The 24,420-nt window shown below is 42.4% G+C and overlaps 1 protein-coding gene and 1 pseudogene across 17 annotated transcripts in view; one reads left to right on the top strand and one right to left on the bottom strand.

Moving 5' to 3' along the window:
- FUT10 (fucosyltransferase 10) overlaps positions 1-24,420 on the bottom strand; it is a 293,328-nt gene that overhangs the window by 260,698 nt on the left and 8,210 nt on the right. For 16 of the 17 annotated variants that reach the window (XR_003794123.1, XR_003794124.1, XR_003794122.1 and 13 more), the window contains exons 2-4: positions 17,910-18,238; positions 10,356-10,708; positions 6,709-7,003 (exon numbers count right to left, since the gene is read on the bottom strand). Coding sequence is in view for 8 of the 17 variants with exons in the window: in XM_029226185.1 (XP_029082018.1) it covers positions 6,709-7,003; positions 10,356-10,436 (376 nt within the window). In the remaining 9 variants the exon portion in view is untranslated. The remainder of the gene's footprint in view (positions 1-6,708; positions 7,004-10,355; positions 10,709-17,909; positions 18,239-24,420) is intronic. The other variant, XM_029226182.1, reaches the window with a different exon arrangement.
- LOC114897437 lies at positions 2,096-4,723 on the top strand (annotated as a pseudogene).

Below are 24,420 nucleotides of genomic sequence, written 5' to 3'. Positions count from 1 at the left end.
CTATTCCAGTTTGATTTTTGAACATAAGTTTAGCTGATATAATCACAGGAGTTAAGCTCAGAAGGCAGGCCTGAGTCTTTACACAGAGCCTTAAGTGGCAGGGCAATAAAAATGGCATATATTCAGTTCTCAGTGGAGTCACTGACAGTTTTGGGAGCTGGACAGTGACAAAATCCGAGATATGAAAAGCAAACCAGAAGCATCCTGGTTGACACATCAGTCTCCTGGGAGTTTGGTTAGAGGCAAGTCCATCCCTGAGAGAAGAATCGGGTCTTAAGTGTGCAGATAAAATTAAGTGCATGCTCTGCAGGTCTGTGAGTCCAAAAAACTCACTAAGTAAATACTGCTTTGTAGGCTTCCTGGCAACCAGATATATGAGTGCGCATCTCAGTAGAAGGAAATAGACAAACATGAAAGCAATCATTACTGAATTTCCAAACTGGTGAAAAAGCAAAGGTTCTCCGCAGAAGGGAGAAGGGAACAAAAAAGCACGCCACACACAAAGGGCAGGAAATCAAAATAGCTCTGAATTCCTCAGCAATAACACTGGAAGCTAGAATACAGTGGGAAAATGTCTTAAAAATTCAGAAAGAAAAGAATTTCCAACTTAGAATTCTATGCTGAGCCAAACCATCAGTGAAAGTAAAGGTAAAATAAGCACATGTTCGCACATACAAAGTTTCTGAAAACTTACCTTCCATGAACCTTTCTCAGGACACACTGAAATAAAGGCACAAACCGGGACTTCCCTGGCGGTCCAGTCGTTAAGACTGCACTTCCACTGCAGGGGGCGTGGGTTCTATCCCTGGTCAGGGAACTAAGATCCCGCATAGCCAAAAAAAGAAAAAAAAAAGAAGACACAAACCAAGAAAGGGGAAGATGAGGCATAACAGAAACAGAAAATCCACACACAAGTGAAGTACAAGGAATCCCCAGACTGATGGGCAGCCAGGACAGCACCTGGGCACCAGGCAGGAAGGATGACGGCTCTAACTGGACATGTCAGGAATCTCTGGGAGACATTTCTTTAAGAATATCTGGGGGCTTCCCTGGTGGCGCAGTGGTTAACAATCTGTCTGCCAACGCAGGGGACATGGGTTCGATCCCTGGTCCGTAAAGATCCCACATGCCACGGAGCAACTAAGCCCGTGCGCCACAACTACTGAGCCTGCGCTCTAGAGCCTGCGAGCCACGACTATTGAGCCCGCGAGCCACAACTACTGAAGCCCGTGCACCTAGAGCCTGTGCTCTGCAACAAGAGAAGCCACCGCAATGAGAAGCCTGCACACCACAACAAAGAGTAGCCCCCACTCGCCCCAACTAGAGAAAGCCTACACACAGCAATGAAGACCCAACAGAGCCAAAAAAAAATTAATTAAATAAATTTAAAAAAAGGAAAAAGAATATCTGGTGCCACTACAGGGAAAACAATTTGTGCAGGAAAAGAAATCTTAGTATCTTAAATCGTGGCTCACTGTGACTACATGATGATGTAAAAACTGGATGTTAATCTATCTAAAATGATGATATAACTTCTGTGGAAGAATATGGGTCTGAGAAATGAGTTGAGGGAGCAAGGGTGAGGGAGGAGAGTTAAATACTCATCTTCCGTAGTAAGAATCAATATATAATGCCTAAAAGTGAAAAACCAAGAAGTCACAATCAAAGTGTTACTTGAAAACACAGGAGCTCTATGTGCATGTATAACATGTTAAAAAGTTTTAAATGCTTAGCCCCGGCCCGGTCCGGCCCATCCCCCTCCCCTCCGGGTCCTTGAGGCCCAGCCTGGTCAGGCTGCTGGCGGCTGGGAGCCGACGGCCAGACTGGCCGGACAGACAGGCGCACGCGAGGACGGACGGAGGGATACACGGAGGGCCAAGGGGACGCTCGGCCCGGGCCTGTGCTAAGAGGCCCGCCCAGGAGGGCTGGGGCAGCACTCAGAATTTTTATTTGGCTGCTACCTTAAAATACAGGCCCTAAAAATGCCAGCTTGTTTGGACTTAGAAGATGATCTGGATAAATGATAAAAACTAAGAAAGACATTTTGGGTTTTTTTACTGTCTACTTGGCATATGCTTCTGGAATAATATTCACCATGGTTATGGATGACCTTCCAAACTTAGAAGATATCTATACCCCCTTGTGTTCATCAACAGTGGGGGACTCAGAGATGGACTTTGACTCTGGACTAGAAGGTGATGACTCAAAAAGTGATAGTATTTTGGAGGATTCCACAGTCTTTGTGTCCTTCAAAGGAAATATAGATGATAAAGACTCCAAATGGAAATTGGACACAATATTGAAGAAAGTACCCGATTTATTACACATGGAATCCAGCAAGCTAAAGGTACAGAGGTAGAGGCCTGGAACAGTGACATTCAACATCTTCCGGGAAGCAGCGGAGCGGCTACGGATCCTGACTCAGAGCAACAACCAGCAGCTTCAGGATCTGGGAATTCTCTCCGTTCAGACTGAAGGGGAAGGTGCTATCAACCTGGCTTTGGCTCAGAACCAAAGCCGAAATGTGAGAATGAATGGATCCATGGGAGCTGGAAATTCAGTTAGGATGGAGGCGGGCTTTCCCATGGCAGGTGGTCCAGGAATGTCTAAACGCCTCCCACCTGGCTTCGCAACAGGACAGGCCAATCCGAACTTTATGCAAGGTCAGGTGCCTTCGACCACAGCAACTACCCCTGGAAATTCAGGAGCCCCTCAGCTGCAAGCAAATCAAAATGTCCAGCATGCAGGTGGTCAAGGAGCTGGTCCTCCTCAAAACCAGATGCAGGTGTCCCACGGGCCACCAAATATGATGCAGCCCAGCCTCACGGCAATTCATGGCAACACGAACAGCCAACAGACTGGTAGTTCTGGGGTTCCTCAGGTGAACCTGGGCAACATGCAAGGCCAGCCCCAGCAGGGCCCACCATCTCAGGTGATGAGCATGCACCAGCAGATCTTGCCCTCCCAGGGCCAGAAGGCCCAGCAACAAGGTACCTTGAACCCTCAGAAGCCTATGCTCCTTTCAAGGGCCCAGCTTATTATGCAGCAGGGTCAGATGACAGTGGATCCTCAGAGCCAAAATCCTGGGCTCTCGTCCCAGAGGATGACCCCACCCAAGCAGATGCTTCCCCAGCAGTGCCCACAAATGATGGTGCCACATAACCAGATGATGGGGCCTCAGGGGCAAGTTTTGCTTCAACAGAACCCAATGATAGAGCAGATTATGACCAATCAGATGCAGGGGAATAAGCAACAGTTTAACACTCAGAACCAATCTAATGTCATGTAGGGACCAGCACAGATAACGAGGAGACCAACTCCAAACATGCAAGGAAACATGGTGCAGTTTACGGGACAGATGTCAGGACAGATGCTGCCCCAGCAAGGGCCCATGAACTACAGTCCATCTCAGGCTCAGGGACAGGTCTTGAGGCCACCAGGGCCCAGACCACATATGGCCCAGCAGCATGGCAATCCTGCTACTACAGCAAATAATGATGTCAGCTTGTCTCAGATGATGCCTGACGTCAGCATGCAACAAAGCAACATGGTGTCCCCCCCTCCCCCGCCGAAGTGCAGGCCATGCTGGGAAACAGTGCCTCGGGAAACCACTTCTCAGGCAATGGGATGCCTTTCAATGCACCTTTCAGTGGAGCAATGGAAATCAGATGTCCTGTGGTCAGAATGAGGCTTCCCGGTCAGTAAGGAGGTCACACTAACAAGCCCATTGTTGGTCAACTTATTGCAGAGTGATATCTCTGCAGGCCATTTTGGGGTAATGAATAAGCAAAATAATACCAATGCAAATAAACTGAAGAAGAAGAAACCCCCTCGGAAGAAGAAAAATAGTCAGCAGGATCTAAACACCCCAGGTACTCGCCCACCTGGTCTGGAGGAGGCTGATGAGCAGCCATTGCCTAGAGAACAAGGAATTAACCTGGACAACTCAGGCCCTAAACTGCCCGAATTTTCAAAGCGACCACCAGCCCTTTCACAGAGTTTAGTCCCGAAGGAAACTCCAGCCACAGCACTGCAGGGGTCTGTTCCCAGACCAGAACTCAAGGCAAATGCTGCCATAGTCTCGAGACAAAGCAGCGAGCCTAAAGAGATAACTGAAAAGTCCAAAACTCCAAGCCGAAGAAACTCCCGAACTGAAGAGCCAGCTGTGGCTTCTGAAAGTGTGGAAAATGGACATCATAAGCCATCCTCTTGGCCTGCTCCAGCCTTCAGCCCAACTGAAGACATAACCAGTGCAGTGCAATCCAAGCGAAGAAAATCCAAGTAAACAAGCTGAACGACGACTTGTAAATGTGTGTGAAGTTTACAAAAAGCAATTTTGAGCTGTGACTGTTTAAAATCCATTTTAATAATGTGGTTCTTTTCCTGGTCCCTGCAACCTGTTTCATAAAGTGCAATGGGGAAAGCAGAGTTGTTGAACCCTTTTGGTGTTGCAAGATGAAGTTCAAGGTTTCTATTCTGTTGCCATGTATTGAGAGGAGCTAATGCGATTATGTTATTAGTTTTCAAATTTCCTAAGCAGCCTAGAGTACAGGGTGAGCATTTTTAGATCTTCTAATAATGTATGGTGCTGTGGAAGTACTGTGTCTGAATAGCAGTAGTGGGGCAAAAGGAATCTTCTCATTTGGAAATGTTGTAAATAATTTTATTATATAGTGTTTTAGTTGTATTTGTTGTAGAAATGGACCAGTGAATAAAGAGAATCTAACGGTTTATACAATGTGGGAAAAAAAAAAGTTTTAAACGTTTAAATGATAGTGACTGTGATACAACCACTCTGGATATTGGTCTGGAAATTCATAACAAATAATTCCACTGCTAGGTATGAATCCTCATGAAAGCTCACACATGTACATGGATTGTTTATTGTAGCATTTTTTGTCATAAGAAAGTTTTTTTAAAACAACCTAAATGTCCAACAATAGGAAAATGGTTAAATGAAGTGTGATATATAAATACAATGGAATTCTATACAACAGTAAAATGGGTGAACTGGAGCTATAAGGATCCAACATTAACAAACCTCAAAAACCATGTAAGAGAAAAAGTAAGTTACAGAGAGAGAAAGTTAACATATCATACTATTTACGTAATTTTTAAAACATACAAAAAAATATTATATGTTGTTTAAACACACACACAGACACACACACACACCAACTTCAGGATCATGATTCCCTCCAGGTAGGAGGAAGGAAACAGGATGGGGTCAGTGAGGGGCTCATAGAGGCTTTCAATTTTACTTGTAATATTTTATTTCTTAAGCTATGTAGTAAGTACGTAAGTACCCATTACATTATCTATATATTTTTGTGTCTAACTGAAGTATGTCTAGGGGCTCCTGGTAAAATTTGGGAAATTAAACTCATACATTTAATGTTGCTTCATCTCAAAACACCCCTAGAGGATTATAGTCCCTTATCCAAACTCTCAGAGATTTATGTGTTTCAGAATTCAGAATTCTTTGGATTTTAGAAAAAGGTATCAGGATGCAATCCCATATGTTACATTACACCTTCAGTGGGACCTGAAATCAAGTGATGCTCAAAATAAGCATCTGACACTATTCAGATGGTTGTTTGCCCCTCAGAAAAAATCAGCCGCCAGCCTGGCCCTGTACAAACAGCCCTCACTCCTCAGACCTACACTGATTCCCCTCTAAGAGCAGAGGAGGAAAGCAAGTGCATGGGGACACCTGCAGGCCTTTGGAGGCTCTGGACTCCACCACATCTGGATGCGTAAGTGCCTGGAATTCCCTGCCTCCTCACCTCTACCAGGCATGAGTGCCCATTGCTCTGCAGCCCTGACCAACTGTGGGGCACATACACCACCTGATTCCTGCCGAGCCCATTTTCTGCTTTATTTAAGTTGTTGTTGGGCAGATCACTGAGGATGACTCAGCCCTACAGCCCAGTCTCAGTCCTGCCACTCCAAAGCCAGCACTACACACACACACACACACACACACACACACACACACACATTCATACCACACTCTAAAGCAGATGTCCTTTCACTGACTTCCTAACTTTAGTGATTAACCTTGCCTATCTTTGGTCGAGCTTGCTAATCTGTATTCCCCCGTGCCCCTATCACTCAGCACCCAGGAGCTCCATATTTCTAACAGCTGTTGGCATCTTGCTACCTCCAACTGGCTGGGTCTGGCTGCCCTTCAATGCCAGCATGACATATAATCAGCCTCGGGAAGTGATGAATACCAACTTGCTCTTGAAAGCTGATGTTGAACAATCTTTTTGTTTTTATTTCTGAGTAATGAAATCATACTGTGCTGAGCTCATGTCCAATTAAACATCTGTTATGGTCATCAAAATCTCCTGGCCATTATCACAGATGATATTCTGAATGGATATCAGCAGTATAATCAATAGCCAATTCCTAAATAACAAATTCAGTAAGCACAACACCCAACTGTGAAAAGGTGAAAAGAACTGGGTCTTCTCCCCCATAAATACCAAGTGGCCCAGCCAACCACCCCTCTGTTGGTCCAGCTCACTGATTTATTGTATTTGCTCAATGCTCAGGCCTTCCACAGAGCAAGTGCAGAGGAAATCGGGCGTGTCAAGTGCTTTCAAGGGGAGCCCACCATCTCTTCCTTGGGAGAAAGGCAGTAACTCAGCATTGAAGTAGGATGTCAGCAAGCTAAGGGAGAAAGACAAAAGCCCTACTTACCATAGAAGAGGAAGGCTTTGGTCCTGTGATGATGGAGGTAGGTCCGGTTGATGGTGAAGAAACAAGTGTCTGCCCCGCACTGGCCTAGCCTTCCAGTTTCCCCAGTCAGTGGGGACCACCAGAGCATGATGGGGTAGCTATCAGCTGCCATTGTTTTTTTCCTATTCAGGGTCAGTCCTTCTCTCTTAAGGAATGGATGGAGATGTATAGGCTCTTCTTCCATTTGTGCATGTCCGTCGTTCAAATTAGAATTTTTAAACTTCTTCCTTTCAAATTTTCCCAGCTCAACCACTACCTAAAAGAGATGACGATTATTACCAGTGTCAGACTGTTTAATTTCCTTCTGTACATCTCCCATTCATCTTGATGATTTAGCTTCTTATTAGTTTTCTATTGCTACCATAACAAATTATCACAAACTGAGCAACTTAAAATGATGCAAATTTATTATCGTACGATTCTGGAGGTCAGAAGTCTGAAATGGTCTCACTGGGCTAAAATCAAGGTGTTGGTAGGGCTATGCCATTTTTCAGGAAACTCTGGTGGGGAATTCGTTTTCTTGCTTTTCTTTTAGAGGCACCCACAGTTCTTGGCTCATGGCCCCCTTCCTCCATCTTCAAAACCAGCAACGTTGCACGTCTCTGACCCTTCTGTTATCGTGTCTCTCTCTGAACACAGCCAGGGAAGAGTCTTCTCTTTTAAGGACTCATGTGATTACACTGGGCCTGCACAGATAATTCAGGGTTATCTCCTCACCTCAAGGTGTGTCACTATAATCCCATCTATTTACAAAGTCCCTTTTGCCAAGTAAAGTAACATATCACAGTTTCCAGGGATTAGGGTAGGGACATAGCCTCCAAAATATCTACCAACAAGGATGCTTCATTCCACTGAACACATAACAAATACATGTCTCCTCCATTTCATAGGCAAATACAGAATCCAGAAGTGGTTGTGTCTCTTAATGAAACCTGGGAAAGTCAGGGTTATTCTCTGGCTATTGCTGGGGATTACACTCTGGGGGAAATAAGTTATAAATTGTCAATTGGTTTCTTTTTAGTACAATTAAAGGAATCATAACATGGATTTTATATTTCCAATAATATCCACTATGGCATAGAGACGGCATAGGTACTGGGCTCCTTCTCACTTAAAACCTTCTTTTTTTATTTATTTCAAGAGAGTCTGGGTCCTGGAGAGCTACGTCATCAATCACAGTAATCTGAAGGGCAGGGTGGACTGAGTGAAATCAGAGGGGCAGTAGTTCTCCAAAAGTGCTGCCTTTTCATCAAACTTTAAGGTTTGATATTGACATGGCATTACAGAAATATGTTAGAGAGAGCAGTATAAAGTAGGGGCTGGTCTGTTTCATATATAACAAAACATTAGTAGTCACACTATACAATAAATAAAGCCGGTAAAAGAAGGCATATTTTCACGTATTAACTGGCCCACTTGTCAACAGAGGACACTACCTGTGTGGCCCGCAGACCCCACTCTCAGCAGCCAGTGGTGGTGCCTTCTTTATGTATTTGCTACCTTTAGTGTCAGAAAAGGGCCCCTGCCCACTGAGGTGATACAGAGTCTGTAACTCCCTGGGGAGGGTCTATAACGTTCACTGGATTCTCTGAGGGATTCAAGGCCAAAAAAGCTATTAAGAGCCACTCAGCAAACGCCACATAGTATTCCAAACGGAAGAGAGAATTCTATTTTTTTTTTTAAAAAAAAAGCACAGATCACTTGTGACACCAAAGTCATCATTAGAACAGTAAGACCATCACTGAAAACTAAAAACCCTTGCCAATAGCTTTCTAAGCCTCTTTATGATAACATAATAATGTGGCTATTCCCCAGTACCTTGATGGAATGGAGTTGACTTGTAGCTACAAACACTCTTTTTCACCCAACCTTTCCCTGCAAATATACAACCAGGAACTTGAAAGAAACACGTTTAGAAAGCCATGTTTATAACTTCAAAAACAAATTTTGCTCCACATTTCTGATCAAAATCTACTATGTGAGGTATAAGGTCATATCCAAATAATAGGGACTGGGACCTCCCTGGCGGTCCAGTGGCTAAGACCCCACGCTCCCAATGCAGGGGGCACGGGTTTGTTCCCTGGTTGGGGAACTAAGATCCTACACGCCACAGGGCGTGGCCTAAAAATTTTTTTTTAATAAAAAAAACATCGAATAATAGGGATTGCTTTAAGGAGAGAGATTTCTAAAGCAGAAAACTCCAGCCCCTCCAGTTCAAGCAGGTCCTGGATACCCACCTCCAAGACAGACAAGCAGGGAGCCAGGGGTTTCCTCTGACCAGAATCCCAACCTGGCAGTGGAAGGTGGTGGAAGTACAGTGCAGTACTATCTGCCGAAGTCCTTTTATAAGCATAAGCTCATTCAGTCCTAAGTGAGGAGAAGGGAAGCCCTCCAGAATAACACGCCCAGAGAACACTTCTGTCTCCATCAGCTCCACGTCTGAAATACTCACATCCACAAATAATCTTTAAAAGTCCTTTTGGATTTTGAAATGGACAGCTGGTCCTTGAGTGGGTGCTAAAATATCTCAACTTGTATTTCTACTTTTAATATCACTGTGAAACTTTTATTTTACTTTGAAATCAGCAAATGAAGTTGAGAATAACCAACTAAATGAAATAAATGGGGGGACTCAGGAAACGTTTCAGGTCACTCACCCCACTACAGACAAATCTATTAATGCAGATGTGTGTGTTCTGCAGAACAACTAGCTTGTCCTCAGAATAGTCACTACTTCTTCAAGAATGGCATCTTTCGGGGACTTCCCTGGTGGCGCAGTGGTTAAGAATCCACCTTCCAATGCAGGGGACACGGGTTCGATCCCTGGTCCGGGAAGATCCCAGACGCTGCGGAGCAGCTAAGCCCGCGCACCACAACTACTGAGCCCGCGCACCACAACTACTGAGCCTGCGCACCACAACTGCTGAGCCTGCGTGCTGCAACTACTGAAGCCCGTGCACCTAGAGCCCGTGCTCCGCAATGAGAGAAGCCACCGCAATGAGAAGCCCATACACCGCAATGAAGAGTAGCCCCCGCTCGCCGCAACTAGAGAGAAAAGCCCGCACATAGCAACGAAGACCCAACACAGCCAAAATAATTAATTAATCAATTAATTAAAATTATTTTTAAAAAAACAGAAGGGAGTTTCCTGGCGGTCCAGTGTTTAGGACTCTGTGTTTTTGCTGCCAAGGGCGGGGGTTCAATCCCTGGTCAGAAAACTAAGATCCTGCAAGCCACACAGCAGGGCCAAAATAAGAAAACAAAACAAAACAAAACAAAAACGAATGGTATCTTTCAGAAGGGATCATGGCTTGGAGGAAGCCATCCAATTCTGACCCAGTAAGACAGACAGAACTCTACCTTCTGTTACTGTAAAACCAGTACCCTGCAAGAGTCACAAACTGATCCCCTAACCCACTGATTTTCTTTCTACCTGACACATCCGCTCACTGAACCTCAGTTTCGTCTGTTAAAAAAGAAAGTATTTCCCTTGCTTTACATAGAAAATCCTGATCCTGAGAGATGATGCAAAAAGTAAAGTACTTGGAGAGAATGGGGTGGTGGCAAAGGCCCAGGAATCAACACTGCACAACCCAAATTCTTGGTACCTGGAGTGTGACGAGCAGAAAGACAGTAGCTGTGATGCACAGGCAAGATGCCAGAAGCTTCCTCCTCTGAATCCGCACCATGCTGCCCTGCCCTGGGTGACTGACAGAGGGCTAGCCTGGTTACCAGGTGTTCTCGAGTCGGCCCGCAGCCCAAGACAACTTCACGTGGAGGAACCATCTGGGTGCCAATTTCCTCCACTGCCATTCCTGCTGGGACCTGGTCTCCATGGAGGACTGAGAACTGAGGTTCTGAGTGGGCCTGGCTTGGCATTGAAAGGGAACAGCATGCAGTCTTCTTAAGCGATCATCAGAGCAGCTGGAGTTTCTTTAAACCAGAAGGCATCAAAAAAAATCTGTAACAAATGAGCAATATTTTAGCCATAGTGCAGAAGATTTCATAAATGTAGTCTTGCAGGGTTACCATGTAGAAACCCAAAGCTTTAAAACTAAAAGGAGCCTTTGAGATCATTTAGACCTAATACCTCACTCACAGATGAGGAAACCAGGACCAGAGAGATGAAGTGACTTGCCCAAGGTCAGAAAGTCCATTACAGGAGAGTGAGAGATCGACAATCAGGTCCCGAGACTAAAATGATGCTTCCACTTAATTTTCCCTGCCATCAGACTTGAATTCCAAAAGTCATTGACATGTAGTCATTTCCTTCTATCTAAGTTTCAAAAGAGCAGAGAAGTGGAGCAGAAACAACCAGGACTGTCCACCCACTCCTGTAAAAATTAGGGAACAAACAAATCAAAGTTTCAGGCATTGATTAGAAATGGAAAATGATCAACTGACCCCAGTTTCCCCCAAGGAAAACAACTTCAGCTACAACATAAGGAATTCAGATTACTGATTTATTTCTTTAATCTTTTATGGCAAGTGCACTAAAGCAGTGGGTTATATGGGCAGTACGGTTCTCTGGACATCTTGAAATAAGATTTCCATCCATCTGAAATGGATGATCTTTTCCAAAAGTTTTTTAAATGCACTAAATAGTCCCATAGAATGCCTCTTATTCCCGGGGTTCTCTGAGGTCAAATGTCTTGAGCAAATGACCCTGTGGAGTTCAGAGGAAAGCAAGGATCAACATTCCAGAGGAAGGGAGTGCTCCAAGGGTTGATCCTAAGATCTGACTGTACACCTCTCAGATACAGAATTGAAGATACAATGAGAAATATAAAAAAGATGTAGAATTCTGGCTAAATGCCTTGGTCTTAAAGGTATGCTCCCCTCTCATGCATCTACCTTAATTAACTTTTAAGTCTAGGCTATTTCTTCTCCTCAGAAACAAAATAACTCTTGGTCTCAGAAACAGCCAAAAGCGCAGTTTTCTTCTTTCATCCACGGAAGTCTCACAATCCACAGCGCCTAAGAGAACGGGCTCTAGAGTCAGCCTGCCAGGATTCAAACCTCAACTCCCCAGCCTCTCCTTGATTCAATTCCCAAAATGTAGAAAATAAGGTGCCTAATCAGAGAGTGACTGTGAGAATTCTATGAGATAAAACTGGCAAAACACTTATTTCAGAGCCTGACACATAATAAATAGCCAAGAAATGTTTGCTATCCTCATGTTTAAATATTATTATAATTTTTATCATAGCTTTAAGTGGAAAATGAAGTTGAATTCATATAAAGTATGATACTGACAGATCAACTGGAACTTCACAAGGAGGAAATACTTTGCCAAAGAAAAGGAGATCACGAATATTTGCTGAGTGACCTATTACGTCCTTTCTTAAGTACTCAGCATGCATGAGCTCATTCAGTTCTCCCAACAACTCATGAAGTAGCAATTTTTAGCCTCATTTTTAAGGGTAAGAAAACTGAATTTGAAGGAAGTAAAGTAACTTGCCCAAGACTGTAACTTTGATGAGTAATACAACCAGAAACTAGTCAGACTCCGAAGTTCATACATTTTTTTTTGCGGTACACGGGCCTCTCACCATTGTGCCCTCTCCCACTGCGGAGCAGAGGCTCCGGAGGCGCAGGCTCAGCGGCCATGGCTCACGGGCCCAGCCGCTCCGCGGCATGTGGGATCTTCCCGGACCGGGGCACGAACCCATGTCCCCTGCATCGGCAGGCGGACTCTCAACTACTGCGCCACCAGGGAAGTCCCACACATTCTTTTTATATTTGTTAACACAAAGGCTATAAAATTCCCACCAGATAATACTAACACTCACAGCTTATCTGCCTAAATCACAGAAAAAAACCTGTGTACAAAAGCTCTCTGTCAGATGATGTACCAGGGAAAAAAGTATCAAAAGTCCGAAAGAACCTGAAAAGCGCCTTTCCTTCTACTCAGTAGATGCTAGTAGCTATTAATCACATAAAATGGGGAGCTAGCACATTTGGGCACCAATCCTAGCTGTTATTTATATGTAATATACATTTGGACAAGTTGTTAAATCTTTCTAAGCCCCAGTTTCTTCACAGTAAAGAATAAATGGTAACTCTCATTATTTCTTTCCCTTTTATAACAGAAAGGTTATCTATTTTTTGTTTTATATGCAAAAGCAATTTATTATAACTACAATTAATGTAACCCAGATTAGGTAATGAAATAATATTACCACTTTAAATGGATATAAAGCTAAATCATTTTCAAAAGATTTTTCAATATAACACTCTGCTCAATCTTATCCATTAACCACTTTGTAATGTAGGTACGGCCATTATTATTATTCTCGGTTCCCACAAATAAGGAAACAGATCCTTGGTAAGTTTAAGTGATTTACCCACGATCATAGTTTTTAAAGATGACGTGGGTCTAGAAATCAGGTCACCTGACTCCAAGATCAGTGGAAAAGAAAGAGAAGGGGAAAATAGTGACAGCTTGTTAAGAGTACAAGAGTCAGGAATAAAGGAAAACAAAAGATGGAGAGAGTGTGTGAGGACACAGTTTGGGATATTTTTACAGCTAGTACATGGCTCAGACCTGTCCTCGGGCCTTTTTAAGTCTTTACATGGCTGTACAAATTATGACAGAAGAATTTAAGGTTACAAATTCCCTTCCATCCAAAGAATCTCAATTTAGGTTATATTCCCCAAACCAGAAGTACATAGTGTGGTCTCAAGGACTGAGCTGTGGGTAAATACCCACCACTAAAGAATAGAATCAGCTAGTGTAGATGGTATTATGATTTAGAGCAGGCAGCAATCAACCAGGCCTTGGGGCACATCAACCGAATATACCTATGGCATTAATTACCTGGGAGTTTTTCATCAAGTAAGCAGTTCCCCGGCTGGTGGGACAGATGGGCTTGCAGAGAGCGCCGTGAAGGCCAACAAGCTCCAATACAATGGGACTCCAATGGGTCCCCAAGAAGAAAGCTCCCTTCTGTTTCATCGTTGCCCCCAGGGTGAATCTCAGAGTCCTCCAAGACAGTGCCCCAGAACAGTCCTTCCCAGGCTGGAGTAGTGTGTGTTTGTTCAGACAACCATGCAGATAACATCTGAAATGGACTTACTAACCGACCCTCTTGACCCAAGCACTGAGCCCTGAAATGCATCGTACGGCTGTGTGCACGGCCTGGGGCCGGCCATCTGCTGCCCAGAGAGGGGTCTGGAGCTGAGCGTGACCATCTCACACTCCTGCAAATGCTATTCCATCAAAACCAGCAACACTTTCACTCCAAAATAATTTCAGCGTTGTCCGCTTTAATTTGAATTAAAATGGACAGAAGAGAGACTGAACATCTTAAAGTGAATTAGCAGCCTGAGGATGCCAGCTTCAAATGTCAGCCACACAGGGCCGGCCCAAGGTGCAGGTTAAGGGTCTCAGAAATGGGACTAAGAAGACTTCCGCCCTGTGTCTCTGAGTGTAAAATGAGAAGCCAACCCTAGGTGACACACACCGGGGAGCTCTGGGAAGCCTCATTGGATCATCTCTTCTCTAGTGATTGGTGAGTCATTTGGGTTAATGAGCGACTGTCTTAACTGAGTTTAAGGGTATATCAGGGAGAGCCTTTCAAAGGAATGTATCTAATTACCAAACAAATTATTCACACCAAAGTGCCATTTTCAAATAAGTTGACTCTCCCAACCTGTTTTCATTTTATGACGGGTAAATCCTCAGAGCGTCCCTTTAAGTGGGGTGCTGTCCTGGGAAAGGCTGATGACAAGGCAGGCAGATGGGAAGGTCTAAGGGCCTCCGGACAACTCTCCAGGCAATTTTTAACTAACTCTCTTCAATTCTACTTGTCCTCATGGACACTCCTCATCCATTCCTACTTGGTGACTTCAAAAGCTTGATAACTGGGATTTCTACCAGTCTGACCCACTAGCATCCTCCATTCAGCTGTAGAGATGTTGTTGGAATGTAGACTGGATATCTCTCCTCTGATTAAAATCCATCAATGGCTTCCCAAAGAGTTCAAGATAAAGACCAAATTCATCAGTTTAGAAAACAAGACTCCCTGGACCCCGCCCTACTTCTCTAGCTTCTACCACACATACCCTTTGTTCTGGCTGTTCCTGGGATACAGCTTCCTGTTCTGTGCTCTGGTCCCTACCTACAACACCCATACCTCTTTCACTACCATAGCCATTCTCCTGGACGTTCAAGGCTACCTGCTTTGGGAAGGGTTACTCCTCCCTAGTACCAAGTCAGGAGATCTAGATCCATACCTTGTGCTTGTTTCTATCACAGCAGTGGAGAGAACGCTGGGGGGTTTTAGGAAACTCTTTAAAGCTGCTTTATTGGGTACATATAAAACAACTGTCGAACATTAAAAAGTTGACTAATGTAAACAAAAAAAAAAGTTGACCAATGTTGTTAATTATCAGAAGACTGTCCCTTGGCCTGATGAGCATGGTGTGATGGTTCCACAGTTTCCACTTTCATCCAGTTTTCTTTATTAACATTTATTTGTGTTAATGTGTTCCTCAACCTTTTTTAATAGACTTCAGATTTTGCTGAGTATTTATTTTTAAGTAGAGTGCTCTGGCTTGCAGATTTCTATCTGGGAAGGTGATCCTCTTGGCCAAGCACACATTGCAGAAGAAACAAAGAGAATAATGAGAGAGAAAAGGATACTGACAGCCTCATGAATCAAGACTGGTGATTAACAGGGGTGATTAACTGGGGGAAGGAAGTTGCAGCACGAGCACCTTTACTTTTCTATTGCAGAACTGAAGGTGATGCCATTCTTAAATTCCAGACACATACTGAAGCACTCAAATTATACAGTATTTATACAATCTCACTTAGTGGGTCTACTTAATGTAGAAACTAGATAAAAACAAACCCAGACAGACAACTAAATAAAAAGACTCAAATAAAAGCATTCCAAAAAAATAGGTTTTTTAAATGGAGGAGAGGGTGCAAGACTGGGAAAACTCTGTGTCACACTAAGAGCTGAACCAGCGCCTCGAGAACACGACTCTTTCTTTCTCGTCTTTTTCCTTGGAAGGTGTTCTTTGTAACTGTTCTTTCTCCAACAAGGGCTTACTGGTTACTCAGTAACAATTTTCCTTCCTGGCAAAAGGTTGTGAATTAAAGGCCCTCGACCGCTTTGATCATTCATGTAATCATGAGTGAGGAACCGATTAACAATGACAAAATCTGGCTAATACTTCAGATGCCTAAAGACAAAGGGCTGGACCAGATGATCTTCTGAGGTTGCATCCCAAAACTAAACTCTCTGATCCCATGAATAGTGCCCAAGAGCACCACATAGAAGAAAAATTAATCAAGTAAAGAGACAGTGATCAAGACAATCTGAGTCATCACAAACTAAAGATTTCTGGAAATATATAAAACAAGAAATATTTCTATATGACAAGTTTTAGGATTACTTGATCTTTATTCTCCTTTTGAGTAATTCAACAATAACTTCTGAAAACTCAAATTTTATTCTCAATATCTGAAAAATACTGTAAATAAAGATAAACTTATTCTTTTTTAATGTTTAAAAACTCATGGTCAAGAACCCTATTACAAATGTTTATCATAGAATGCTGGTAATTGAATTAGGTACTGAATTTCTTACTGAAATCAACTCTTTACATTCCAAATTTAGAGAGCATTTAAATATGGGTTGGAAATGTCTGCAAACTGAGCAATAATTACACATATATGAATCACATCATTGTTTGTCCAAACAATACGTTCATTTTCTTTATTTCCTAACTTTAACCCTAGTGTGAATTTTTTTCAAAAATGTTGTGTTAAGATAAAACTTGAAATCTACTTTTTTTTTTGGTTGAAGAATTTAAGATGAGCCATAGAACAGTAACAGCTGAGACTGTATATTTAAATTCACTGTTACACACTGCCATCTAGCAGGAAGGCAGCAAATGAAGAGTCAGGACAGCAATTTCAAAAATGGGGTAGACCTACATGATCCTCGGATGCTAGGACATTGCCTCTGGCTTACAGGCAGGAGAGGGGGAAAGTTCTAACATTGAGGCTAGATTGGTGGCTCTGCCCCTTTATTGTGCAAATACCTGGGCCGCTTATTCAATGCAGATAGTAGCCAGGACCCACTTAAGAGTCCCCCTTGGGAGACCACGTGGACCAGGCAGGAGAAACAATGCCCTAGTTGTAGAGTGACATCACTAACAAGCCCACCAGTGGTCATGAGCTTCTAGGGTGTCAATTCTTCAGAGAAGGAAGGATGTATAAGGAGATTGAGGTCCTGAAGACCAACTTGCCAGATTCAAAATTACAAGCAGCCCTCAAATGACATGAACAATCCAAGTCACGACATGCATACTACTCTACCCGACTAACGCAGGGCGCTGTGACAGTTGGGGCCTGCTGGAGTAAAACAGTTATTTTGCGTGGCATTTGCTGTATATTAAAGAAGCGTTAAAAGATCTCCCCAAAATGTCTTAAAATCACACCAATGTTCTTTTTATACATTACACTAGCTGAGTTCTGAGGGCGCTAATCATGTGCAAAAATACTTAAGAAATGGCTTGCATATGATAAGCAAAGCCTGCAGGGCCGAGGACTCTCGCGGAGCATCTTCTCCGTTAAATACGCAATGCTCTCTACAGCTCGACAGCCAGAATCGCTCCTACTTCAGCACACAAAATTAGCAACAAGTGATTCTCAGTCAAGACACGGAGAAGAAGGAAGCCGTTCACAAAGCACAGAGGCGGAGTTAGGTTCTGGAATTGGTGGGGCTGGGAAGATCGTGGCAGAGGGGGAGGTACGGGAAAAGCTTCCTTGGGAGGGGGGGAGGGGGGGAGGCGACGGGAACCCGCGCGCTTCCCGGGGCTCCCGCCGAGGCCCCTGCTCATCACCTGCCTCCCACCTGTGCTTTTCAGCAGCCAGATGGGTCTGCATCCCAGGCAGCGTCCCTGGAAAGCACTGCCCAGGGTTTCCCAAAGCAGACTTGGATTCTTTCTCAGCATACTACTCCGCCTTCCTCGACACACACTCCCGTCTGGGCACAAAGAGGTTTCCTACGGCTGTGAGTCCGGTGGGCAGCGTCCCAGCTCCCGCGCGCGTCGGCCAAGTCTCTTTTCGTTTCTCGGCACCAAGACTCTGCTCCCACCAAGCCACTGCTCAAGCCAGGAAAGACCCAGAGGTTCACACTCACCTCGTCACGGAGAAGTAGGCTCCCACGGCCGGCTGCAGCCCCGCGGTTTTTCACTTTCAGTTTGCGCCCGGCCGGAGTTCAGGCGAAGACTTGGAGAGGAGATTTGGGAAAGGGGATAACCCTCGGCGCGTCCAGGCCCAGCGATCCTGGATCCGGGTTTTCATGGATGCCCCATTTAAAAGCCTGCGGCGCCTCGGTTCTGGAGAAACACACACCCGCCCCTCACTTGCCAGTCCGGGGCGCGCAACCCTCTCAAGTTCCTGGGAGGCTCCTGAGACCCTCTTTCTTCTGCTTCTCAAACTCTAAGAGTGGAGCTCCTTCAAAGTCACCTATTCAGGAAAATTGAGAACCTTTTAAGCAAATCAGAGGCCTGGGTACCTTTAATAAGCTGCCAGTGTTTGGTAGCCTGAGCAGGATCATTTAGCTCTATTTTACTGACTTTTAGCTACTGAATTCCAAACTCAGAGAACCCAATTAAAATTATTTTGGCCTAGTCTAGACAGGAAGTGATAAACCTAGGGAGGTCTTTCAAGACCTTGGGAGGGCCAGGACTGAGGTGAGGCGTCTAGGGATCAACATTTGAGGAGGGATTGACCCTCAGAGTCATGCACATGTTGGGCACGCTTGCAGGAACCTGTCAGTGATTGCTGCCAGAGGCCTGCCTCACTCTCCTCCAGGTCCTGAGAGCTCCAGTGCCAAGCACCTCAATTAACTTCTCTGTACAAGCAGGTTGATAGTAACGATATCAACTTCTAGAAAATACCGAACACAAAGGGAAAGACTGATAAACTGGATGTCATTGAAAGTAAGAAATACTGTTCATCAAAAGACACTATTAAAAGAATTGGAAACAATCCAGGGAGTAGGTGAAGAAATCTGCAATCGATTTATCAAACAAAGAATTCATATTCAGAATAAAGCAAGAACATCTACAGTGCAATAAGGAAAACACAATCCAACAGAAAGGGGGAGGGAAGGGACCAAAGACACACAGCACTGCACCAAAGAGGAATCCAAATAGCCAATGAGTACGTGAAAAGATGCTTAACTTCGTTAACCATTCAGGGAAATGCAACTTAACACAACAATGATATACTGCTTACACACCCACCAAAATGGCTACAGATTTTAAAACTGATAATACAGAGCAAAGGCAAAGCTGTGAAACACATGGAACTCTTGTGCACTCTTAGTGGGGGTGTAATTGTTAACAGCCACTTTGGAAAACTTGTCTATCAGTATTTACTAGAGTCAAATAAGTTTACTCCAAGGTACATGCCTAGAAAACATGCATACATATGTACATCAAAAGACAGGTATATAACGGGGCCACAAAACACACCTTAACATATTTCAAAGAATAGACATCATACAAAATATGGTATTAGACCACAGTAGAATTAAACCAATTAAATCAGTAACAGAAATATTCTAAAATACTTGGCAATATTTTGGAACATCCCCAGATATTTGAAGATTAAACGACACACTTCTAAATAACACATGGGTCAAAGAAAAATTCTCCAGAGAAATCAAAATATTTCGAACCAAATGAAAATGAAAATATAACCTATCAAAATTTGTGGGATGCAGTGGAAGCAGAGCTTAGAGGGAAAATTGTAACACTGAATTATATCATTGAATATTAGAAAAGAAAACATCTAAAATCAATATGCTAAGCTTCCACTGTAGGAAACTAAAGAAAGGGGAGCAAATTAAATTCAAAGTAAGCAGAAGAGAAGGAATAATAAAAATTAGAGCAGAAATCAATGAAACTGAAAGCAGGGTATTGACAGAAAATCAATGAAACCAAAAGTTGGTTCTTTGAAAAGATCAATAAAATTGACAAACCCTTACCTAGGCTAACCAGTAAAAAAGCGAGAAGACACAAATTACTAATATCAGAAATAAAAGAGGGGCCATTACTACCGGCCCCATGGACATTAAAGATAATAAAGGTCAAGAGAATGAGACAAGTCCAGACTAGGAAAAAATATTTGCCAAAGTTATATATGATAGAGTCCGGTTATCCAAAATATACAAAGAACTCTTAACACTCAACAATAAGAAAGCAAACAACCCAATTAAAAAATGGGCAAAAGACCTGGACACATCACCAAGGAAAATATATAGATGGCAGATCAGCATATGAAAAGATGGTCAACATCATGTCATCTTGACTACTATAATACCTTCCCAACAGCTCCCTGCTTTCACACTTGCCTCCACATAACAGCCAGAGTGATCCTTTCAAATCACAAATCAGATCATGTCCATATTCCACTCAAAAACAGCCATGTAAAATAAAGTCACGAACTATAAGGTCTTATACGATCTGGCTTTTGGCTACTTCTCCAATTTTCTTTCCCAGTATTCTCCAGCTCACTCACTGCTTTCCACCCACACTGCCCCCTTGCTGTTTCTCAGACACACCAAGCCTGCCCAAACTCAGCCCCTTTGGATTTGCTTGTTCATATGCTTAGAACGGTCATTCCCCAGGCATTTGCATGGCTCAGTTTTTACTGTTTCATATTCAGGAAATCGTGGTAGTTTGTGTTTTTCAAGGGATTGTTTCATTTCATCACAATTGTCAGATGTATGTGTGTAAATTTGTTCATAGTATTCCCTTATTATCCATTTGATATTTTTAGTGATATCCCCTGTTCCATTCCTGATATTGGAAATTTATGTCTTTTCTCTTTTTAAATTTGTCAGTCTCTACAAGTTTGTCAATTAATCTTTGCAAAGCACCAGCTCTTTGTTTCACTGATTTTCTCTATTGTTTTCCTGTTTTCAATTTCAATGATTTCTGTCCCTATCTTTATTATTCCTCCCTTCTGCTTGCTTGCAGTTGATTTTGCTCTTCTTTCTCTTGGTTCTTGAGTCAGAAGCTTAGATTATTGGTACTTTTCCTCCTTCCTAATGTATTTGCATTTAATGCCATAAATTTTTCTCTCAGCACTGCATTAGCTGTGTCCCACAAATTTTGAGATGTTGTATTTTTAATTTGCATTCAGTTCAATGTATGCATTGATTTCCCTTGGGACTACATTGATTATTTATAAATATATTATTTACTTTCCACATGTCTGGAAAATTTCCTATTATTCTTCCAGTTATTAATTTCTAGTCTGATTCCATTGTAGGCAGATAACATACTCTGTATGATTTCAATTCTTTTTAAATTTATTGAGGTTTGTTTTATGGCTCAGGATATGGTCTATCTTGGTATATGTTCCATGTACACTTGAAAAGAATGCATTCTATTGTTGAATGGAGTAATTTATAAATGTTGATTAGATCCCATTGATTCATGGTGTTGCTGAGGTCTTCTATATGCTTGCTGCTTTTCTGTCTAGTTGTTCTATCAACTGTTGAAGTGTTCAGCTAAAATTGTGCATTTGTCTATTTCTTCTTTCAGTTCTATCAGTTTTTGCTTTATATATTGAGCAGCTCTTTTGTTTGGTGCATACACATTTAGGTTTGCTTTATTTCCCTTTACATTTCTTTACCCTTCACCATTTATAACATAATTGTCTTAAGTACTTCCTCTACATACATTTAGAACCACATTAAACAATGTTATAACTTTTGCTTTAACTGTCAAACATAATTTAGAACATTCAAGAAGAGAAGCAAAACCTACTGTATTTATCCATAATTTTTCTTACCACGTTCTTTCTTCCCTCCTGATACTCCAATGTTGATCATTTCTGTTTAGAGAACTTCCTTTACCCATTCTTTTAGGATACATCTACCAGCGACAAATTCTCTTAGTTTTTCATCTGAGCATGTCTTGATTTCTCCTTCATTCCATATTTTTACTGGTTATAGGATTCTAGGTTGGGGTTCTGTCCCATTTCAGAGTTGGGACCAAAATCTTAGGGGCATTTTCCTCTTTTGTCATCTCTGTCATAGTATCTGACCCAGACCTTGTAGATTCACAGACACATCTAACTCAAATGTAGTCCTGCTTGGGAGATGTCCAGAGCTTTAATCTGTTTTACTAGTATTTTTTATTTTTTAAAGGTGGCTTACTGCTCTGACCCCCAGTTGCACACATGTCCTTTTTTTCTACCAGGTGGCATAAGGGTTGGAGGCATTGTGGCAAGCGGGGAATAAAAGTTCTCTAAAACCCCAACCCCCTACAAAGGCTTATATTCTTTTACATTTTTAGGAGTTGTATAGTCTTGTATTTTACCAAAAACCGTGTTGGGGATAACTTGCATTTTATCTGACCAAATGACTTTCAGAACCTTATATGGTGTCTGGAGCTTTAATTTTCCCCGGGTTCACTGTCCATCTTTTGTTTTTTCTTTTTTTCCCATATGTTTCAGCAAAACCTACAAAGTGTCCTGCAACAGAGGCAAGTCTTCACGTGTTAATATTATATCATTAATGTAACTGGCCCGTTTTACTAATGTGAGGAAGGAGACCAGGGACAGGTCTTGGGTTACCATCCCATGACATATGCGTAACCTGTGTAGGTAACCTGGGGGAAGCACTTGAAAGGTTTATTATTGTCTTTCCCACGTGAAGGCAAGTTGATCTTAGTTATCAGAAATGTGTACTTGTTGGAGCTTTTTTTTTTTTTTATCTCTTTGAAGGTGAAGCACCTTTGTAGAAACACCTTTGTAAAAGCATCACAGTAAAACAATAACTGTCTGTAAATGATAAAAGACTTTAAAATAGCCATGGTTAAAGAGCTGATAAAAATTTTTTAAACACAAAATCTTTGTATTCCAGGCAGACTATATTAAAGGTAAAGAAAAACCTTTGTTCACAATTTTTTAAAAAGCAGAGTAATAATCTAAGAAAAATTTATTCTTTTAACAGAGAGAAAACCAAATTTTAATTTTGTACCATGTACTTTTCACATTAATTTTTTCTTAAATTTAAATAATTTAGTTTAATCTTAGCTTGGCCACAAATAAATTTTTTAAAGGTTTTTCCTTCACAAATCTTTTGATTTTTACAAAACTTGTGATTTTACAAATCTTTTGTGATTTCCATAAACATTTTGTAACTTTTTATATCTCATTAGGTTTTATCTTTTTAAATTTTGAAATAATAATTTTATTTTAGGACAAAATTATTATCTTTTTAATTTAAAACATGTCCTTTATATCTGTGGACAAAAAGATGTCTGACATTCCAGTAAACAACAAATGTTCCCCACCATCAGTCCATCAGCTACCACAGTCACCCCTGATGGTGTACCCTGAGGGGAATACAGAATGGAAAAAACAGGATACTGGCCCTAGATAGTTAAGTGCATATCAGTGGAAAAATTTCAGTGAACCCAGACGCTTGCATTTTCCCATACATAGAAAAGCACTAAAATATTAACTTGAGATGTCTGTTTTTGTGATTAGCAGTAATCTTTTGAGGTTTGACTACATAGTTTTTGTGTGTTTGTTTTGGTTTGTTTGTTTGTTGCAAAAACTCCTATATTTAGGCTCCTCCCTTACCTCTTTGCAACAGTTCCTCACTAATGTCCTCCAATAAAGCATAATTCTCAGCTTTTACGTTGTGCAACATTTTTTATCTAAAAACAAAACAAAACACATTTTATTTTCTTTACCAGAAGTGCATCTCACCCTTCTTGTACCAGAAACACACATTCTACTTTTTACATACACTGATTTTTTTTCATCCTTATTATTTCTACTAGCTTTGTAAAACAAAAAAAGCAAAACAAAACCTTAGTTCTTTTACAAATCGATTTTGGCAAGAGAACTTTTATGAAAAAGCCCTCCATCCACTCACCCACCCCCTTTTTTTTAGTATCTATGGGCAATGTTTTGTTTAACTCCTGGGGTGTTTACATTTTAAAAACACAGTAAGATTTACAACCACAAGGGACAGAGAACAAATGTAAGTTTTCTCCTAGGCTTTGGGGTAATTGTTATTTAAAGTTTCCCTTTGTATTAGGAGTCAGATGGCAAGAGGCTTTTTGTTCTTTTCTCATCAATCACTTCAACATCCTCCTCTTTTTCTTCTTCTTCCTAGAAACTCCACCTCTTGGTATCCTAACCAGGTTTTTTCACAAGCTCAGGTCTCTAAACTTACCAACCTGCTCTCCCACCCTGTGTGTCAGCCCAGAGCTAGCAGAGCAGTGGATACTGCACATCCTTCCGTACCTCAGCTCTTCCTTTAACGTTTTAACTTTCATTTCAGCCTCTAGTTGGGCATCGATGCCCAGCCCGAACTGCCCCCAGTAGAGGTCAGCCTCCGGTGGCAGCCACAAGTTTCCCTTCTTTGTCACAGGGCACTCTGCACAGTTCCTTAAACAGCACGTGGCAGCAGCCGGCGTTCTCAGGGCGCCCCCGTACTCATGCATTGGCCCACAGGCATCCCACACATCGGCCATGCCTGCCCACGGAGAGGTGGAGGGCCCACCTGAGATCTCCCCCTGTGGATCCCTCTTTCCTACAGCCCATTTCTTTGGTCTCCTGGCTCACTCTTCCGCTGTTGGTTTGCAGCCTCCCAGGGAGCTTCCTGGGTGAAA

The sequence above is a fragment of the Monodon monoceros genome, unplaced genomic scaffold (genome assembly GCF_005190385.1).
Source record: "Monodon monoceros isolate NGI ecotype Baffin Bay Population unplaced genomic scaffold, NGI_Narwhal_1 Super_Scaffold_17, whole genome shotgun sequence".
Taxonomy (NCBI): Eukaryota; Metazoa; Chordata; class Mammalia; order Artiodactyla; family Monodontidae; genus Monodon; species Monodon monoceros.
Note: the sequence above shows the minus strand (reverse complement) of the source record. Positions and strands in the feature narration are given on the sequence as shown.